This window comes from Stenella coeruleoalba (genome assembly GCF_951394435.1).
Source record: "Stenella coeruleoalba genome assembly, chromosome: 1".
NCBI lineage: Eukaryota > Metazoa > Chordata > Mammalia > Artiodactyla > Delphinidae > Stenella > Stenella coeruleoalba.
The window spans coordinates 50,632,250-50,654,282 of NC_137169.1; the positions used below are offsets into that span (position 1 = coordinate 50,632,250).

At 39.1% G+C, this 22,033-nt stretch overlaps 1 protein-coding gene across 1 annotated transcript in view; it reads right to left on the reverse strand.

Annotated features, from left to right (window-relative positions):
* LOC307174905 (uncharacterized protein C1orf87) overlaps positions 1-22,033 on the reverse strand; it is a gene marked incomplete at both ends in the record, with an annotated part of 116,139 nt that overhangs the window by 29,028 nt on the left and 65,078 nt on the right. The window contains 1 exon segment of the mRNA XM_079899422.1: positions 9,815-9,879. Within this exon segment, the coding sequence (XP_079755548.1) occupies positions 9,815-9,879 (65 nt within the window).

A 22,033-nucleotide genomic window follows, 5' to 3' on the forward strand; every position in this document is an offset into this window, starting at 1 on the left:
GTAGTGGGATTGTTGGGTGATATGGTAATTCTATTTTTAGTTTTTTAAGGACCCCCCCATACTGTTCTCCACACTGCTGTATCAATTTACATTCCCACCAACAGTGCAAGAGGTCTCCCTTTTCTCCACACCCTCTCCAGCATTTGTTGTTTGTAGATTTTCTGATGATGCTCATTCTAACTGGTGTGAGGTGATACCTCATTGAGGTGATACCTTAATTTTCATTTCTCTAATAATTAATAATTTTAAATTTCATTAGGTCCCATTTGTTTACTTTTTGTTTTTATTTCCATTACTCTAGGAGGTGGGTCAAAAAGGATCTTGCTGTGATTTATGTCAAAGAGTGTTCTTCCTATGTTTTCCTCTAAGAGTTTTATAGTGTCTGGTCTTACATTTAGGTCTTTAATCCATTTTGAGTTTATTTTTGTGTATAGTACTAGGGAGTGTTCTAATTTCATTCTTTTACATGTAGCTGTCCAGTTTTCCAAGCACCACTTATTGAAGAGACTGTCTTTTCTCCATTGTATATCCTTGCCTCCTTTGTCATACATTAGTTGACCATAGGTGCATGAGTTTATCTTTGGGCTTTCTATCCTGTTTCATTGATCTGTATTTCAGTTTTCATGCCAGTACCATATTGTCTTGATTACTGTAGCTTTGTACTATAGTCTGAAGTCAGGGAGTCTGATTGCTCTAGCTCCATTTTTCTTCCCCAAGATTGCTCTGGATTTTCATGGTCTTTTTTATCTCCATAGAAATTTTAAGATTTTTTTGTCCTAGTTCTATAAAAAATGCCATTGGTAATTTGATAGAGGTTGCATTGAATCTGTAGATTGCTTTGGGTAGCATAGTCATTTTCACAATATTGATTCTTTCAATCCAAGAACATGGTATATCTCTCCATCTGTTTGTGTCATCTTTGATTTCTTTCATCAGTCTCCTATAGTTTTCTGAGTACAGTTCTTTTACCTCCTTAGGTAGGTTTATTCCTAGGTATTTTATTCTTTTTATTGCAGTGGAGAATGGGATCGTTTCCTTAATTCCACTTTCTGATCTTTCATTGTTAGTGTATAGGAATACAAGAGATTTCTGTCCATTAATTTTGTATCCTGCAGCTTTACCAAATTCATTGATTAGCTCTAGTAGTCTTCTGGTGGCATCTTTACGATTTTCTATGTATAGTATCATGTCATCTGCAAACAGTGGCCATTCTACTTCTTCTTTTCCAATTTGGATTCCTTTTATTTCTTTTTCTTCTCTGATTGCCATGGCTAGGACTTCAAAAACTATGTTGAATTATAGTGGCAAGAGTGGACATCTCCGTCTTGTTCCTTATCTTAGAGGAAATGCTTTCAGTTTTTCACCATTGAGAATGATATTTGCTGTAGGTTTGTTGTATATGGCCTTTATTATGTTTAGGTAGGTTCTCTCAATGCCTACTTTCTGGACAGTTTTTATCATAAATGGTTTTGAAGTTTGTCAAAAGCTTTTTCTGCATCTATTGAGATGATCATATGCTTTTTATCCTTCAATTTGTTAATATGGTGTGTCACATTGAATGTTTTGCATATATTGAATAATCCTTGCATCCCTGGGATAAATCCCACTTGATTATGGTGTATGATCCTTTTAATGTGTCGTTGGATTCTGTTTGCTAGTATTTTGTTGAGGATTTCTTTTTTTAACATCTTTATTGGAGTATAATTGCATTACAATGGTATGTTAGTTTCTGCTTTATAACAAAGTGAATCAGTTATACATATGTTCCCATATCTCTTCCCTCTTGTGTCTCCCTCCCTCCCACCCTCCTTATCCCACCCCTCTAGGTGGTCAAAAACCACCTAGCTGATCTCCCTGTGCTATGTGGCTACTTCCCACTAGTTATCTATTTTACGTTTGGTAGTGTATATATGTCCATGCCACTCTCTCATTTTGTTACAGCTTACCCTTCCCCCTCCCCATATTCTCAAGTCCATGCACTCGTAGGTCTGTGTTTATTCCCGTCTTACCCCTAGGTTCTTCATGACATTTATTTTTATGTTTTTCTTAGATTCCATATATATGTGTTAGCATACGGTATTTCTTTTTCTCTTTCTGACTTCACTCTGTATGACAGACTGTAGGTCCATCCACCTCACTACAAATAACTCAATTTTGTTTCTTTTTATGACTGAGTAATATTCCATTGTATATATGTGCCACATCCTCTTTATCCATTCATCTGTTGATGGACAGTTGCTTCCATATCCTGGCTATTGTACGTAGAACTGCAATGAACATTTTGGTACATGACTCTTTTTTTTTTTTTGTGGTACACGGGCCTCTCACTGTTGTGGCCTCTCCTGTTGTGGAACACAGGTTCCAGACGCGCAGGCTCAGAGGCCATGGCTCACAGGCCCAGCCGCTCCATGGGATGTGGGATCCTCCTGGACGGGGGCATGAACCCATGTCCCCTGCATCAGCAGGCAGACTCTCAACCACTGCATCACAGGGAAGCCCCAAGTACATGACTATTTTTGAATTATGGTTTTCTCAGGGTATATGTCCAGTAGTGGGATTGCTGGGTCATATGGTAGTTCTATTGGTAGTTTTTTAAGACACCTCCATACTGTTCTCCATAGTGGCTGTATCAATTTACATTCCCACCAACAGTGCAAGAGGGTTCCCTTTTCTCCACACCCTCTACAGCATTTATTGTTTCTACATTTTTTGATGATGGCATTCTGACCGGTGTGAGATGATATCTCATTGTAGTTTTGATTTGCATTTCTCTAATGATTAATGATGTTGAGCTTTCTTTCATGTGTTTGTTGGCAATCTGTATATCTTCTTTGGAGAAATGTCTATTTAGGTCTTCTGCCCATTTTGGGATTGGGTAGTTTGTTTCTTTGGTATTGAGGTGCATGAGCTGCTTGTAAATTTTGGAGATTAATCCTTTGTCACTTGCTTCATTTGCAAATATTTTCTCCCATTCTGAGGGTTGTCTTTGGTCTTGTTTAGGGTTTCCTTTGCTGAGCAAAAGCTTTGAAGTTTCATTAGGTCCCATTTGTTGATTTTTGTTTTTTATTTCCAATTCTCTAGGAGGTGGGTCAAAAAGGAACTTGCTGTGATTTATGTCATAGAGTGTTCTACCTATGTTTTCCTCTAAGGGTTTGATAGTGTCTGGCCTTATATTTAGGTTTTTAATCCATTTTGAGTTTATTATTATGTATGGTGTTAGGGAGTGTTCTAATTTCATACATTTACATGTACCTGTCCAGTTTTCCCAGCACCACTTATTGAAGAGGCTGTCTTTTCTCCACTGTATATTCTTGCCCCCTTTATCAAAGATAAGATGACCATATGTGCATGTGTTTATCTCTGGGCTTTCTATCCTGTTCCATTGATCTATCTTTCTGTTTTTGTGCCAGTACCATATTGTCTTGATTATTGTACTCTGTAGTATAGTCTGAAGTCAGGAAGCCTGATTCCTCTAGCTCCATTTTTCGTTCTCAAGATTGCTTTGGCTATTCGGGGTCTTTTGTGTTTCCATACAAATTGTGAAATTTTTTTGTTCTAGTTCTGTGAAAAATGCCAGTGGTAGTTTGATAGGCATTGCATTGAATCTGTAGATTGCTTTGGGTAGAGTGATTTTCACAGTGTTGATTCTTCCAATCTAAGTACATGGTATATCTCTCCATCTATTTGTATCATCTTTAATTTCTTTCATCAGTGTCTTATAATTTTTTGCATACAGGTCTTTTGTCTCCATAGGTATGTTTATTCCTAGATATTTAATTCTTTTTGTTGCAATGGTAAATGGGAGTGTTTTCTTAATTTCACTTTCAGATTTTTCATCATTAGTTTATAAGAATGCCAGAGATTTCTGTGCATTAATTTTGTATCCTGCTACTTTACCAAATTCATTGATTAGTTCAAGTAGGTTTCTCGTAACATCTTTAGGATTCTCTTTGTATATTATGATGTCATCTGCTAACAGTGACAGCTTTATTTCTTCTTTTCTGATTTTGATTCATTTTATTTCTTTTTCTTCTCTGATTGCTGTGGCTAAAACTTCCAAAACTATGTTGAATAATAGTGGTGAGAGTGGGCAACCTTGTCTTGTTCCTGATCTTAGTGGAAATGGTTTCAGTTTTTCACCATTGAGGACGATGTTGGGTGTGGGTTTGTCATATATGGCCTTTATTATGTTGAGGAAAGTTCCCTCTATGCCTACTTTCTGGAGGGTTTTTATCATAAATTGGTGTTGAATTTTGTCAAAAGCTTTCTCTGCATCTATTGAGATGATCATATGGTTTTTCTCCTTCAATTTGTTAATATGGTGTATCACGTTGATTGATTTGCATATATTGAAGAATCCTTGCATTCCTGGAATAAACCCCACTTGATCATGGTGTATGATCCTTTTAATGTGCTGTTGGATTCTGTTTGCTAGTATTTTCTTGAGGATTTTTGCATCTATGTTCATCAATGTTATTGGCCTGTAGTTTTCTTTCTTTGTGACATCCTTGTCTAGTTTTGGTATCAGGGTGATGGTGGCCTCGTAGAATGAGTTTGGGAGTGTTCCTCCCTCTGCTATATTTTGGAAGAGTTTGAGAAGGATAGGTGTTAGCTCTTCTCTAAATTTTGATAGAATTTGCCTGTGAAGCCATCTGGTCCTGGGCTTTTGTTTGTTGGAAGATTTTTAATCACAGTTTCAATTTCAGTGCTTGCGATTGGTGTGTTCATATTCTGTTTCTTCTTGGTTCAGGCTCAGCATGTTGTGCGTATCTAAGAATTTGTCCATTTCTTCCAGGTTGTCCATTTTATTGGCATAGAGTTGCTTGTAGTAATCTCTCATGATCCTTTGTATTTCTGCAGTGTCAGTTGTTACTTCTCCTTTTTCATTTCTAATTCTACTGATTTGAGTCTTCTACCTTTTTTTCTTCATGAGTCTGGCTAATGTTTTACCAATTTTGTTTATCTTCTCAAAGAACCAGCTTTTAGTTTTATTGATCTTTGCTATCATTTTCTTCATTTCTTTTTCATTTATTTCTGATCAAATCTTTATGATTTCTTTCCTTCTGCTAACTTTGGGGTTTTTTTGTTCTTCTTTCTCTAATTGCTTTAGGTGCAAGATTAGGTTGTTTATTTGAGATGTTTCATGTTTCTTAAGGTAGGATTGTTTTTCTGTAAACTTCCCTGTTAGAACTGCTTTTGCTGCATCCCATCAGTTTTGGGTCATCGTGTTTCCATTGTCATTTATTTGTAGGTATTTTTAAATTTTGTCTTTGATTTCTTCAGTAATCACTTCGTTATTAAGTAGCGTATTGTTTAGCCTCCATGTGTTTGTATGTTTTACAGATGTTTTCCTGTAATTGATATCTAGTCTCATAGCGTTGGTGTCAGAAAAGATACTTGATACGATTTCAATTTTCTTAAATTTACCAAGGCTAGATTTGTACCGAAGATAGGATCTATCCTAGAGGATATTCCATGAGCACTTGAGAAAAACGTGTATTCTTTTGTTTTTGGATGGGATGTCCTATAAATATCCATGAAATACATCTTGTTTAATGTATCATTTAAAGCTTGTGTTTCCTTATTTATTTTCATTTGGGATGATCTGTCCCTTGGTGAAAGTGGGGTGTTAAAGCCCTTACTATGATTGTGTTACTGTCGATTTCCCCTTTTAAGGCTCTTAGTATTTGCCTTATGTATTGAGGTGCTCCTATGATGGGTGCATAAATATTTACAATTGTTATATCTTCTTCTTGGATCAATCCCTTGATCATTATGTAGTGTCCTTTTTTGTCTCTTGTAACAGTCTTTAATTTAAAATCTATTTTGTCTGATATGAGAATTGCTACTCCAGCTTTGTTCTGATTTCCATTTGCATGGAATATCTTTTTCCATCCCCTCACCTCAGTCTGTATGTGTTCCTAGGTCTGAAGTGGGTCTCTTGTAGACAGCATATATATGTGTGTTGGTTTTGTATCCATTCAGCCAGTCTGTGTCGTTGGTGGGAGGATTTAATCCATTTACATTTAAGGTAATTATCGATATGTATGTTCCTATTCCTATTTTTTAAAGTGTTTTGGGTTGTTATTGTAGGTCTTTTCCTTCTCTTGTGTTTCTTGCCTAGAGAAGATCCTTTAGCATTTGTTGTAAAGCTGGTTTGGTGATGCTGAACTCTCTCAGCTTTTGCTTGTCTGTAAAGGTTTTAATTTCTCCATCAAATCGGAATGAGATCATTGCTGGGTAGAGTAATCTTGGTTGCAGGCTTTTCTCCTTCATCACTTTAAATATGTCCTGCCACTCCCTTCTGGCTTGCAGACTTTCTGCTGAAAGATCCGCTGTTAACCTTATGAGATTCCCTTGTGTGTTATTTGTTGTTTTTCCCTTGCTGCTGTTAATATTTTTTCTTTGTATTTAATTTTTGATAGTTTGATTAATATGTGTCTTGGCATGTTTCTCCTTGGATTTATCCTGTATGGGACTCTCTGTTTTTCCTGGACTTGATTAACTATTTGCTTTCCCATATTAGGGATGTTTTCAACTATAATCTCTTCAAATATTTTCTCAGTCCCTTTCTTTTACTCTTATTCTTCTGGGACCCCTATAATTTGTATGCTGGTGCATTGAATGTTGTCTCAGAGGTCTCTTAGACTGTCCTCAATTCTTTTCATTCTTTTTTCTTTATTCTCTTCTGAAGTAGTTATTTCCACCATTTTATCTTCTAGGTCACTTGTCCGTTCTTCTGCCTCAGTTATTCTGCTATTGATCCCATCTATTTTTAATTTTATTTATTTTGTTGTTCATCATTGCTTGTTTCGTCTTTAGTTCTTCTAGGTTCTTGCTAAATGTTTCTTGCATTTTCTCTATTCTATTTCCATGATTTTGGATCATCTTTACTATCAGTATTCTGAACTCTTTTTCAGGTAGACTGCCTATTTCCTCTTCATTTGTTAGGTCTGGTGGGTTTTTACCTTGCTCCTTCATCTGCTGTGTGTTTTTCTGTCTTTTCATTTTGCTTATTGTATTGTGTTTGGGGTATCCTTTTCACAGGCTGCAGGTTTGTAGTTCCCATTGTTTTTGGTTTCTGTCCCCAGCAGCTAATGTTGGTTCTGTGGGTTGTGTAGGTTTCCTGGTGGAGGGGACTAGTGCCTGTGTTCTGGTGGATGAGGCTGGATCTTGTCTTTCTGGTGGGCAGGTCCACGTCTGGTGGTGTGTTTTGTGGTGTCTGTGGCCTTATTATGATTTTAGGCAGCCTCTCTGCTAATGGATGGGGCTGTGTTCCTGTCTTGCTAGTTGTTTGGCATAGCGTGTCCAGCACTGTAGCTTGTTGGTCGTTGAGTGAAGCTGGGTCTTGGCATTGAGATGGAGATCTCTGGGAGATATTCGCCGTTTGATATTATGTGGAGCTGGGAGGTCTCTTGTGGACCAGTGTCCTGAACTTGGCTTTCCCACCTCCGTGGTACAGCCCTGATGCCCGGCTGGAGCACCAAGACCCTGTCCTCCACATGGCTCAGAATAAAAGGCAGAAAAAATAGAAAGAAAGAAAGAAAGAAAGAGAGAGATCAAGAAAGAAAGAAATAAAGAGGATAAAATAAAATAAAGTAAGATAAAATAAAGTTATTAAAATAAAAAATAAATATTAAGAAAAAATTTTTAAAAAGTAAAAAAAAAAAAACGGATGGACACAACCCTAGGACAAATGGTGAAAGCAAAGCTATACAGACAAAATCTCACACAGAAGCATATACATACACACTCAGAAAAAGAGGAAAAGGGGAAACAATAATCTATCTTGCTCCCAAAGTCCACCTTCTCAATTTGGGATGATTTCTTGTCTATTCCGGTATTCCACAGATGCAGGGTACATGAATTTGATTGTGGAGCTTTAATTCGCTGTCTGAGGCTGCTGGGAGAAATTTCCCTTTCTCTGTTCGCACAGCTCCCTGGGTTCAGCTTTGGATTTGGCCCCGCCTCTGCGTGTAGGTCGCTGGAGGGCGTCTGTTTTTCACCCAGACAAGACGGGGTTAAAGGAGCCGCTGATTCGGGGGCTCTGGCTCACTCAGGCCGGGGGGAGGGAGGGGTATGAATGCGGGGCGAGCCTGCGGCGGCAGAGGCCGTAACGTTGCACCAGCCTGAGGCGCGCCGTGCGTTCTCCTGCGGAAGTTGTCCCTGGATCAAGGGACCCTGGTAGTGGCGGGCTGCACAGGCTCCCCGGAAGGGAGGGTTGGATAGTGACCTGTGCTCGCACACAGGTTTCTTGGTGGCGGCAGCAGCAGCCATAGCGTCTCATGACCGTCTCTGGGGTCCGCGCTGTTAGTCGCAGCTCGCACCCGTCTCTGGAGCTCCTTTAAGCTGCGCTCTTAATCCCCTCTCCTTGCGCACCAGGAAACAAAGAGGCAAGGAAAAGTCTCTTGCCTCTTAGGCAGCTGCAGACTTTTCCCGGAACGGCTCCAGGCTAGCTGTAGTGCACTAGCCCCCTTCAGGCTGTGTTCACGCTGCCTACCCCAGTCCTCTCTCTGCGCTCCGACTGAAGCCCGAGCCTTAGCTCCCAGCCCCTGCCCGTCCTGGCGGGTGAGCAGACAAGCCTCTCGGGCTGGTGAGTGCCGGTCGGCAGCGATCCACTGTGCGGGAATCTCTCTGCTTTGCCCTCCGCACCCCTGTTGCTGTCCTCTCCTCCGTGGCTCTGAAGCTTCCCACCTCTACCACCCGCCGTCTCCACCTGCGAAGGCACTTCTAGTGTGTGGAGACCTTTCCTCCTTCACAGCTCCCTCTCACTGGTGCAGGTCCCGTCCCTATTCTTTTGTCTATGTTTTTTTCCTTTTTCTTTTGCCCTACCCAGGTACGTGGGGAATTTCTTGCCTTTTGGGAGGTCTGAGGTCTTCTGCCAGCGTTCAGTGGGTGTTCTATAGGAGTTGTTACACGTGTAGATGTATTTCTGATGTACCTGTGGGGAGGAAGGTGATCTCCGCATCTTACTCTTCCGCCATCTTCTCAAATCCTGTTGAGGAATTTTGCATCTATATTCATCAGCGATATTGGTCTCTAATTTTCTTTTTTTGTCTGGTTTTGGTATCAGGGTGATGGTGGTTTCGTAGAATGAGTTTGTGAGTGTTCCTTCCTCTGCAATTTTTGGAAGAGTTTGAGAAGGATGGGTGTTAGCTCTTTTCTAAATGTTTGATTGAATTCACCTGTGAAGCTATCTGGTCCTGGACTTTTGTTGTTCGAAGATTTTTAATCACATTTTCAATTTCATTACTTGTGACTGGTCTGTTCATATTTTCTATTTCTTCCTGGTTCAGTCTTGGAAGGTTATACCTTTCTAAGAATTTGTCCATTTCTTCCAGGTTGTCCATTTTATTGACATAGAGTTGCTTGTACTAGTCTCTTTTAAAATGTGTCCAGAAAGTTGGTTCACTAAACATATATATATAAATCTTGGAGAGTTCTTTGGTGAGATATTAGTAGGATAAGTACCTAGCTACAGGATTCTCAGATCTAAGGGACTGTACAACTGAAATTCTAATAAGGAATATCGATTTCTTGTGTAAATGTGCTGCATTCTTCTTAAAGGGCTATCACTAGAGACTGCTTCATGTTATAATACAGCTTGGAGAATTATGCCTTTTACAACCCAACTGACCTAAAGTATAGCCATCAAGGAAAACTTCACTCTTATTTTTTCTTCACTGGTAAGCCATTTACATTTCTGGGAGCAATGAGATGAAACCCAACTAACAAACCATTGGAGCTAAGTCACAGCCTCAACTAGAGCTCTGGGAATAGGAGGTCTCTCGAGGAACAAAATAACCAGACTCACTGGGAGGCAAATCAGATGACAAATAAGATGAAGCTCTGTTGAACAACTCAACAAAATTCTGCCATCTGTGAAAGAAAAGGAACATAATACCTGTGATCAATGTGGGAAGCTCTGGAAGAATGTGCAATAAAGCTTAAAGCTTATACAGATAGTGATATTAAAGGGGTTTTTTGATGTCTGTATCATCTGGGGTGCAGTGAAGGAAACACAAGCTACTTTAAGTGTCTCTACTAGAAATGGAAATTAGGCACTCACAAAATTATTGCAGAAGCTAGTAGAATGGAGGTTGGTGTCTGCTGCTGGGCTAAGGGTTAGACCTCAGAAGATGTAGCCCAGAGTCCAGGGAACTGCAGGAAATTCTGGCTGATGTCTCAGATGCCCTTGGCCATGAGTTTGGTGATTAGGCAGTATATAGGGCATTCTGGCCACCAGAAAAACTGATGTCTGCCAGGGTTATTGGAGTTGCTACTACTGCAGAAAAATAATAAATACTTATAATGTCCCTGCCCCTCTCCCCAGTCTTCCTGTCTTTGAAATCTCATGCAGTTGCATTTCAGTGATGGAACTTAAATCAATTCCAGAACCTCAGTTTTTAAGGGAGCTTTGGAAATGTTCTTTTTAGCCTTCCTAAGTGTGGGAAGTATTACAATATAGGAAAGAACATAGAAGAGGATAGAAATGGGTGCTAAGTGCAAATAGATATTTAGTGAAGTCCCCAAGCAGAAATTGCATTGAAGAATGCATGAGCACTTGACAATCAGGGAGTCATTTAAAACTTACAAGTACTTTAGGAACACTTTGGTAGTGAGAATCACTTATATTTGCTTGCCCAACATCCATTCTCCATTTATATAAAAATATGTTTCTCTGGGGTAATGGGCTACAATCTATGTCCCATACCCTCCCCTAGACAATGTTGTGACCCACTCAGTCTAATTAATCTCAATCTATCACTTCACTTTCCCTATCCTTCCCTCCCTCCCTTCTTCCCTCTCTCCCACTCTCTGTCTCTGATTAATTTTTGTTTCTGGTGCTTCCTGAAGTTTCATTTCCCCTGATTTTGTGTGTAACTCCATATCCTTTCAAAAATATTTCTTTTTGCTTATGTTAGCAAAAAACAGTTTCTGCTTCTAGCAACCAAACTACAACTGATAAGAATTTTTATCACCTCTTTGCCCATCAGATGTCAAGCAAATATAAAGAGCCAATTGTGGGAATATGTCCTGTGTTTTCTAGGAAAGTTTTAATGCCATGTGATTTTACACTTTTTATTTATTTTTTAACGGAAGTATAGTTGATTTACAGTGTTGTGTTAGTTTCAGGTGTATAGCAAAGTTACTCAGTTTTATTTTATTCAGTTTTCTTTTTCAGATTCTTTTTCCTTATAGGTTATTATGAAATATTGAGTATAGTTACCTGTGCTATACAGTAAGTCCTTGTTGGTTATCTATTTCATACATAGTAGTGTGCACATGTTAATCCCAAACTCCTAATTTATTGCTCCCAACCTCTTCCCCTTTGGTAACCATAAGTTTTTTTTCTATGTCTGTGGGTCTATTTCTGTTTTGTATATAAGTTCATTTGTGCCATTTTTTAAAATATTCCACATATAAACAATATCATATGATATTTCTCTTTCTCTGTCTGGCTTACTTTGCTTAGTATAATAACCTCCAGGTATATCCATGTTGCTGCAAATGGCATTATTTCATTCTTTTTTATGGCTGAGTAATATTCCATTGTGTGTGTGTGTGTGTGTGTGTGTGTGTGTGTGTGTGTGTGTATGTATGTATATATATATATACATACATATATATACACACACACACATACCACATCTTCTTTATACATTCATCTGTCGATGGACATTTAGGTTGCTTCTGCCTTCTGGCTATTGTAAATAATGCTGCAATGAACATTGTGGTGTATATATCTTTTCAAATTCTGGTTTCCTCTGGATTTACGCCCAGGAGTGGGATTGCTGAATCATAGGGTAGCTCTATTTTTAGTTTTTTAAGGAACCTCTATAAACTCATTAGATACATAACTAGTTTGTTTTGCTTATACCTCATAAAACTTTTTCTATACATGGTATCACAAATCAGAAAAGTTCTTTGTCAGTATAGAAAATATGACCTCCAGAGCTTCATGTCACTTTAGGCACAAGAATAGATAAGGCATAGCTGTACAGAACCACAAGCCAGATAAACTGATGACTATATCAGCTGCTGCAAGGCTAGGCAGGGAAAAGAAAGTTGGAGAAGTAGCACTCTTAAGGAATATTAATAAACATACAAAGATCTGATATTAGCACAGATCTGGAAATGAACTGCAGTAGAAGCATCTCCCGTCTTCTACACTTCCTGCAATTCCCTCCTCTTAGGAGGGCCAGGTTTATGCCTACAGCATCTTCTGACCCATTGAACAACAACACAACAAAAACCTAAATCCATTTATATTTCCACATGGCATAACATTTATTTTTCAGAACTGTTAGGAGTTAGCAAATATTCAGTAAGGGCTCTGGACAAGATGGCACCAGAAACTCTCTTGCCCTTTCTTGAATTTTTGCTGATAGCAGGGGAGGGAAATTACAGGAAATTTTTCTAAGTACTGAACTTGGACACTGCCTGATTTAAGTGGTATATAGGACTTAAGTGACCAATGAAATCCTTTAGATCCTCTAATAAAATACGTTCTTTATTCCATACTCTTTATATTACTCTAGGACCTTCAAAGAGCCATTGACAATTTAAGTGTGAGAATGGGTTCTTGTTGCCATAAAAGGCAGTGTAATTCTAATCACAGTACCAGGTGCCAAACTCTTCATGTTGAGTCAGAGAGGTCAGGATTGAAGGACAAGGTCTGTGAGCCTGATTGTAGATTCAGGCAGATCTGCGTTCCAATTCTAACTTCATCCAAACTTAAGTTAAAATGGCCTTTAATTAGCGTTCTGAGTACTTTGTGTGCATTCTCTCATTTAATTGAGACAACCATCTTATTAGACATGTAAATGACTTGGCTATGGTCACGCTGATCAATGGAGGAGCCACAATTTAAACCCTGACTGTCTGACTCCAAATCCTGCACCCTTAACCATTGTATTCTATGGCCTTACACATGAATGTAATATAACTTGGTTTCAGTTACATTTCCCACCCCCGTTTGGAATTCCATGAACATGGTTTCAGTGTCTTCTGATATCTACTATTGCAGAAGTTGTTGTTGTTGTTGTTGTTGTTTTTTTACTTTAAGTTAAACATCTTTATTATGGTGCTTAAATGCCAGATTGAAAGAAACATACTACAGTTGACCCTTGAACAGTGCACTGGAGGTTGGGGTGTGTTAGGGGCGCTGACCCTCTGCCCAGTCAGAAATTCATGTATAATTTATAGTTGGTCCTCCATATTAGTGATTCCTCCTTTCCACTTGTCCACATTGCTAAAGTATGAGGTCAGTCTGATTTGGATTCATTTATAATTACTTTTTTTCATTTATTTGCTTTGGTTTAGTTTTATTTTGTTTTGGCTGCATCCTTAAATAATTTTCTTTGTCTCTGTAGCACAAAAGTTTTGTCAGGAGGGACATGGATACTTTTTTTCTTAATTTAGTTTAGATCATAACAAATCCATTCAGTCTACACAGAGGGTTTTTCTTTTTCCCATCTCTGCAAAATTTCTTCAGCTGTGACTTTTGGTTTTATTTCTTGTCCAATTCTTCTAGTTTCTTATTCCACAATTTCAGGGCACCTTAGGTTCAATTTCTATTTTTATTCTTCTATCTCTACTATCCGTTTTCATTTTTTTCTGTTCTTTTTCTCTAGATTTTGTGGAAACCTCTCAAGTTTGACATTATGCACTAGATTTTCTCTAGCATTAATTTTGCTGTTCATTGATTTCTAGTTATCCCTCTTTCTTTTGTAAATAATATTTTTTTAAAACACCACCCTGGCCATTCGTTATGTGTTGTTTTTGGCGGCTTTCAGGCCACAATGACATAGTTGAATAGTTGCAACAGATTATAGACCCACAAAGCCTTTAACATTTATTATGTGACCCTTCAAAGAAAAGGCTTGTTGACTTAAACATTTAACATAAGTGTCTTAATATCATTAAATATCTAACAATATTCAGATTTCCTTGATTGTTTTATTTTTAAATTGAGATATAATTGACATATAACATATTAGCTTCAAGTGTACAGCATAATGATTCGATATATGTATATATTGCAAAATGATCACAATAAGTCTAGTTAATATCCATCACCAAACATAGTCACCATCCTGGTTACCTCTTCATTATGCTGTAGAAGTTTCAGTTTCCTGGAAACTATCCACATTTCACCAAGTTCATTTTAATTTCTTCTGTTCACTTTAGTGCTTTTTACATTTCATTTTTAATCTCATTATGCTTATTACATTACAATTCATTTCAACAGAGACATGGCTCCTTATATCCTATAGAGAACACTAGTGGCTTTCTAAATGTTTTCTAGTTTCTAGAGTAAATCATTTCCAAAAGTTTACTGTTATTTGGAGCCTGTGGGATCATAATTACACCTCCCTGTTCTGCAGTATTTTTGAAAATTAGGCCTCATATGTTAGGGTTTTCTCTTTATTCAGTGTCAGTGAGGAACTGTTCACATTCTGTACAACCCAATAGATGAGTTTCATAAGTTTCCCTTGGTCCTACTCACTGCTCATTCAGCCCCTCAGTCAAGGGGTGAGTGAAGACTCCCACCAATATTTGGTGCTTTTCAGGCATTTGTTTTGTGCCCCTCTGTTGGGACCACCTCAGAGGCGGGATCTTCTCACCACACCTGCTGGATATCAGACACTAAATTGGTGTAGTATGTCATAATGGGTACACTTGTTGACCTGAAACAAACAGATTGCCAGATATTTCTCCAGCAAAGATGGGTTTATTCAGGATCAATAGAGAATTGCAGTTTGTGGTCTGCAATCATGGTGAGCCATGCTCAAGTCCCCCAGACAGCAAGGGAAAGAATGCTTTTATAGAAAGGAAAAGAGAGTTGGGAGGGCTATAATAAACAAAGCGTCCATGGCTTCTCATTGGCTGAGTCCTTGCCAGAAAAGTCCTTCCTTACTGTTGGGCTCTAATATCGCAGGGCATGAGAGCTTTCCCTTCTGGTCTCCCAACTCTAATAAACTGAGGTTTCCGTATATTAATTTTTTTTTTACGGTACTTGGGCCTCTCCCTGTTGTGGCCTCTCCCATTGCGTAGCACAGGCTCCAGACGCGCAGGCTCAGCGGCCATGGCTCACGGGCCCAGCCGCTCCGCGGTATGTGGGATCTTCCCGGACCGGGACACGAACCCGAATCCCCTGCATCGGCAGGCGGACCCTCAACCACTGCGCCACCGGGGAAGCCCTGTATATTAATTTTTTACACACTCCTCAATATATACAATTACCAGGGATCCCCTCTTTCTTCTTCAACCCACGTGACTTTATATTTCCATATGCAAATACCACAGCCGGGTCTAGCTATTCCTGCCTTCTTCACCCCAACATTCTGCTCTATCGTTCCTAGAAGTTGTGGTCTCTGCATAGGCACAGAAAAGCAGTGTGTGGGTAAGTGTACTGGTGTGTAACCTTGGATGAGGGAAGGAGAGGAAGGAGCAGTACTCAGGTGGATACAGAAAGTAGCATCTATGTCATGTTCTGGTTGGTTAAGACTTGGGGCCTCCAAATCAAGGGGAAGACTGGTGAAGGGATGAAATATCTTCCATCTTCTGCACTTTTTATAGGTAGGCAGGACAAAGCTGGGGGCACCAACTCAATGATTTTCCCAGATTCCATGTGTTTACAGTCAGTGGAGCTTCCTTCTAGATTCGGAGACTAGAGTGCCTATTAGTTTTTGTTTCTGGTGTGTGTTTTTTGTTGGTTTTTTTTTTTTTTTGCCTCTTCATTTGTTCATTGGAATTTTAATAAAATTAAAATGTCATCTGTTCTGCAGATGCCAAAAACATAATGGGGGCTATTTCATAGGAACATCCTTGTAATCTTGATGATGTTACTTACAGGTGACATGTTTCTCTCTGAGTTTTATACAGGCTTCAATCAAAGGTGTGCCAGTACTTCCTTCCCAAGCTCATTGCCTTTCTCCACCTTGTGAAATGTATCCTCTGGTCACAATGGACAGTTTGGTTCTCCAAACCTATGTTCTTGTTGCTTCTTTGTCTTAGCACACACTGCTCCCTCTATCTCTGAGTTACCCTTCCCCGTCCCTCATCTGGTGAGCTCCTACAAGTCCTACCAAGCTCAGCTGAGTATTAAGTAGTACTGAAGAGCCAGCTCTGTTCAGACTGCTAGAATCATAGTTAAGTCCCATGATTTGAAAAGTTAAATCATTAGAGCCATTCCCTTGAGAATCCTGTAATCTACTATTCCAGCTGAGGTGCACAAAATATGCTAGGAAAAGGAGGCAGATAGAAAAAAGACTATGCAAGGGACTGTTAGCCTGCAGGGGCTGTATAGTTTGCTGGGGTGCTATAACAGAACACCACAGACTGGGTGGCTTAAACAACAGAAATTTATTTTCTCACAGTTCTGGAGGCTAGAAGTCCAAAATCAAGACGTCTATAGATTTGGCTTCTTCTGAGGCTCCTCCTTGCCTACAGATGGCCACCTTTTCGCTATGTCTTCACGGGGTCTTTTCTCTGGGTGAGCCCATCCTTAGTGTCTCTCTGTGTGTCCAAACTTCCTCTTTTTATAAGGACACCAGTCAGGTCAGATGTGGGCTCACTCTAATGGCCCCGTCTTAATTTAATCACCTCCTTAAAGACCTTATCGTCAAATATATAGTCTAAGGGCTGGGGGTTAGGGATTCAACAAATGAATTTAGGGGGGATAAAATTCAACCCATAATAGGAACAAAGATTTAAAGAATCCCAACTTTTGAGACAATTCACTTAAGGACTCTGAACCTCATTTTATTCATCTGTGAAGTGGGTGTAAAAATACATCAACTCATGGGGCTGTTGGGAGTATGAAATGAGATAAGCCATGTAGAGCATGTAGCCCCATGCCTGGACATGTGAGGCATACATGCATCAATCCTTCTGAGTCAGGAGGTTATTTTGGTTGTTATTTTACTCAGTTGCTGGAAAGCTCATCCAACTGCACCATCTTTCTTTGCTTTCACCCTCTTACTCATGTAGCCTAAACTGTATTCTTCTCACCTTCCAGTTACCTGTGAGAAGCATAGCCCTTCCTTGATACATAGTCAATAAACTCTCAAATCCAGAAGCAAGGATTCTTTTTCCGTTTGACAGGTGGAAAATTAAGGTTCAGAGAAATTAGTGACTTGTCCAAGTTCTCAAAGCCAGCGCACTCAGTGTTGGGATTTCCGTCTAGGCCTATGTGATTCCGGAGCTCATGATGCCTTTCTGCATGGATGGGGGCTGAAGGGGTAGTGGAGGTGCTAAACCACTGAAGAGATGCTACCTGCAAGCCGTGGGCTTCCTTGGATTATACATGCCCCTGGAACTTAAAAGTTTCCTCACTTTGTATTCATATCCTACACCTCTCCTGGGTCTTAGGGCAATAAGATACTGAGCTCCTCAAATCCAGAACTGTGTTCAGCACCAAGCCAAGGGTAGAGCTGGCTATGAAATGCAGGCAGTTTGCCTAAAGCCCCTGTGCCTAGCCACTATCCTATAAGCCTTTAAGTTGCATAGGACTTGTAGGAGAGTTGGTATAGTGTATTAAAAGCCAAGACCCCGAAGCTAGAGAGTCTGCGTTTGACTTAGCCTTATTGATGAATTCATTTATCAGTTACATACTAGTTTTAGCCTTTCTGTTCCTCAGCTTCCTCATTTGAAAAATAATAGTACCTATCTCATGAAGTATGTGTAAGGATTAAAAGAGTTAATATTTATAAAGCACTTAGAACATTGCCTGGAATATAGCAAACACTATGTAAATGTTGGCTATTATTAATAATAACTTTATTAGCAATATTATTATTAGAATTCTTATCCCATATGAATTATGGGCTCTGGAAGAGAAGATTGGAATTAATGAACTCTTAAAAGCCAGATCTGGTTTCCAGGACCCAACCAATGGGCAGATTCATACCATGTCTCTAATAGCTCACCGCCTAACAATTTTCCTATTCCCATTAAAAAGTAATTGCTGAATCAGACACCTCATGTTTCCTTTATCTCCTAAAATCCTCTGATTGTTCCTAGGATTATCAAACCAGTCATTTTCAACCTAATTGCACTCCCAACAATGGGCCAGATGTGTATGATAAGTTCTACTTGGGGCTATGTCAATTGCACCACTCTATTTACAAAGCCTCCATAGCAGCTTCATTATTTATCCCCTCCCCTGACACAATTTGGCTTATGTGCCTATGTTTTAAACTGGGTTTGAAGCATTTAATTTTGCCAATACAGTTTTAGAGTATTAGTTTGCCTCCTGTTCTCCCTCTGCCCTAATTAATTACCATTTACTGCAAAGTCACACAGAAACATTAAATACTAATTCTGACTTACATGTTCCTGGGCAAGAACTGGGATAATAATTTCCATTCAACACAACCTGAACTCCCTCACTCATAAGGGTGATTCAGAGTAGAGATTTGAAATCGTAATCAAGTCTTTCTCAAAATCGCCTTATCCTGGCAGTCATTCACTAATGTCTCTGCTTGGTAGGGAAATGGCAAAAAACAAAATCTCAATGTTGAAACACACACACACACACACACACACACACACACAAAACAACTTTGCCACAGTGTTCTCGAAATTGCTCCTCTCATCAGCTCTTGCAACGTGATAGTTTAAGAAAAGAACACAACTCATTTTACTTGGTTAGATGGGGCTAATCCCACATCACCATAAACCCTCCTGATGTTTTATTGATTCTAAAGGACATTTAATCAGGAAGCACCTCAGCACTAGAATCCTGCTAATTAGTAAGCAGCCACATTCCAAATGGGTTCCTAATAGAACAGCAGATTAATGGACAATATGTACTAAAATAATGATTCATGCATTCAGCTTCTAAAATGTGTGTCTAAATTGCATCTTTAATCTCTTAAGGATATAGGTTTGCATACAAAGCCCTTAATTGAATGAATCTAATTCAACAGAAGAAGCTTTAGCCAATGACTGTCTAAGGATGAAACAGGTTTATCACTTATAAATGCAATTCTTCATTGGTCTCATAGTTTTGATGTCCTTGAACATTCAAAGGTCAAAGACAGGTGAATAAAAAAATTGGTGTGCTTTGCTGATATACACATAATATAGTGGGAAATTGAGAAGTTTGATATAATTGTAAGTAGCCTAACCTCATTTGTTCCCCATTCACTCTTATTCTCATATCTCTGCTTCCTGGAATCTTGGTTCTGGACCCCAACTTCTAATCAAGCATACTCAGTATAATGTGAGCTTTGACACTTGCATTTTCTCCTTTTATACTGGTGCCTTTTTAGGACTCCCAATTTTGGCTTATTGACTTTCTACTCAGCTCTAAGCCCACGTTTTTGCTTTTCCTGCTTAACCGCCTCCCTCACCTTCACCCAACCACCTCCAATATTTTAGAGAAGGAAAATAGCCATGTCCAAACCTAGTCTGGTGGAAGTTCATTGGCTATGCTCAACCTCCTCTCATCATTTATTTACCACTTGATGTCCCCATAATCTTTTATCACCATGTGATATGTCACATATTTTACTTTATTTATAATTTCTCTTCCCCATTAGAATATAAGATTCATGAGGGAAGGGACTTTGTTTCATTCATAGCTATATTTCCAATGACTACAATAGTGATTGGTATACAGTAGGCACTCAATAAATATTTGTTAAATGAATGAATAAATGGATTAATCAAATATTTACTCTATACCTATCATGTGCCAAGCACTGGCCTACAAGATGTTGGAATATAATATGTCACGATCCTTGCCAGCATGGAGGTCACCATCTAGACATTAAATTAACAAATCACACAAATAAATACATAATTACAAATAGTGATAAGTGATAGGAAAGAACATTACTGAATGCTAAGAGAGAGTATAGCACAAGGAACATGATTTTGATGAGATGGTTAGGGAAGGCCTTCTTCAATTTGACCATAAGCTAAGGATTAGGGAGAACTCATGTATCTGTATCCCTCAGAGTATTTTGAGATTTTATTCTTCCTCTAGTTCAGTTCAATTCCACAAATATTTACCAAATACCTACTATGTGCCAGGTAGTGCTGTATACACATGGGATGCATCAATAAATAAAACAAAGATTCTGCTACCCCATGGCACTATAGTCTATAGTTTATCAGAGACTGACAGATAACAACAATAAATAACATACATCAATTTGATTAAAAGTTTATACATTAAAAGTTTATAAGTGTATAGAAGGAAGCAAAAGGAGAGCAGGTTAAGGGGAAGAAAGGATCAGGGGACTACAGTTTTTTTAATTAATTAATTTTTGGCTGCGTTGGGTCTTCATTGCTGCATGCAGGCTTTCTCTAGTTGTGGTGAGGGTGGCTACTCTTGGCTGCAGTGCATGGGCTTCTCACTGCAGTGGCTTCTCTTGTTGCGGACTATGGGCTCTAGGTGCATGGGCTTTAGTAGTTGTGGTGCAAGGGCTCAGTAGTTGTGGCTCACAGGCTCTAGAGTGCAGGCTCAGTTTGTGGTGCACAGGCTTAGTAGCTCTGGGGCATATAGGATCTTCCTGGACCAGAGCTCGAACCCATGTCCCCTGCGTTTGTGGGTGGATTCCTAACCACTGCAGCACCAGGGAAGTCCACTACAACTTTAAATAGAGTGTTTAGTGTAGGCCTCATAGACAAGGTGAAAACTGGGGAAAATCTTAAGGTGAAGGAATTAGCAGGAAGATATTTGGGGGAAAAGCATTCTAGGTTGAGGAATCATTCAGAAGATAGGTGTTAAGATGGATGTGTGCCTGGTATGTTTGAGGAAGGCAAGGAGAACAGTGTGACTGGAACAGAATGAGAAAAGGAAGTTGTAGATGGAGCCAGAGAAGTGATGGAGGGCATGTCACATAGAACCCTTCATGAGGACTTTGATTTTTTTTTCCCTTTAAGTGAAATAAGGTGCTCTTGAAGTGTTATGAGCAGAGCAATGATATTAACTGTTTTAGGTATTAATAGATCACTGTAGCTGCTGTACTGAAGATAAACTAGGGACAAGGGAGAAGCAGAATTCAGTTAGCAGGGATTATAGTAATCCAGGAGAAAGATAATGGTAGATAGGATGGGGTGTAGTTAAATACCAATAGAGGTGGTGAGAAGGGACCAGAATCTCGGCATATTCTCAAGATAGGGTTGACTTACTAATGGATTACTGTTGGATTGAATATGAAATGCAAGAAAAAGAAAAAAGGAGAGGGCAGACAGCAGAAGCAAGAAGAACTACAATCCTGCAGCCTGTGGAACAAAAACCGCATTAACAGAAAGATAGACAAGATGAAAAGGCAGACGGCTATGTACCAGATGAAGGAACGAGATAAAAAACCCCAGAAAAAAAATAAATGAAGTGGAGATAGGCAACCTTCCAGAAAAAGAATTCATAATAATGATAGTGAAGCTGATCCAGGACCTCGGAAAAAGAATGGAGTCAAAGATCGAGAAGATGCAAGAAGTGTTTAACAAAGACCTAGAAGAATTAAAGAACAAACAGAGATGAACAATACAATAACTGAAATGAAAACTACACTAGAAGGAGTCAATAGCAGAAAAACTGAGGCAGAAGAATGGATAAGTGACCTGGAAGACAGAATGAAGGAATTCACTGGTGTGGAACAAATAAAGAAAAAAAAATGAAAAGAAATGAAGACAGCCTAAGAGACCTCTGGGACAACATTAAATGCAACAACATTCGCATTATAGGGGTCCCAGAAGGAGACGAGAGAGAGAAAGGACTGAGAAAATATTTGAAGAGATTATACTCGAAAACCTCCTGAACATGGGACAGGAACTAGCCACCCAAGTCCAGGAAGTGCAGAGTGCCATACAGGATAAACCCAAGGAGAAACACGCCGAAACACATAGTAATCAAATTGGCAAAAATTAAAGACAAAGAAAAATTACTGAAAGCAGCAAGGGAAAAACGACAAATAGCATACAAAGGAACTCCTATAAGGTTAACAGCTGATTTCTCAAGCAGAAACTCTACAAGTTGGAAGGGAGTGGCATGATATATTTAAAGTGATGA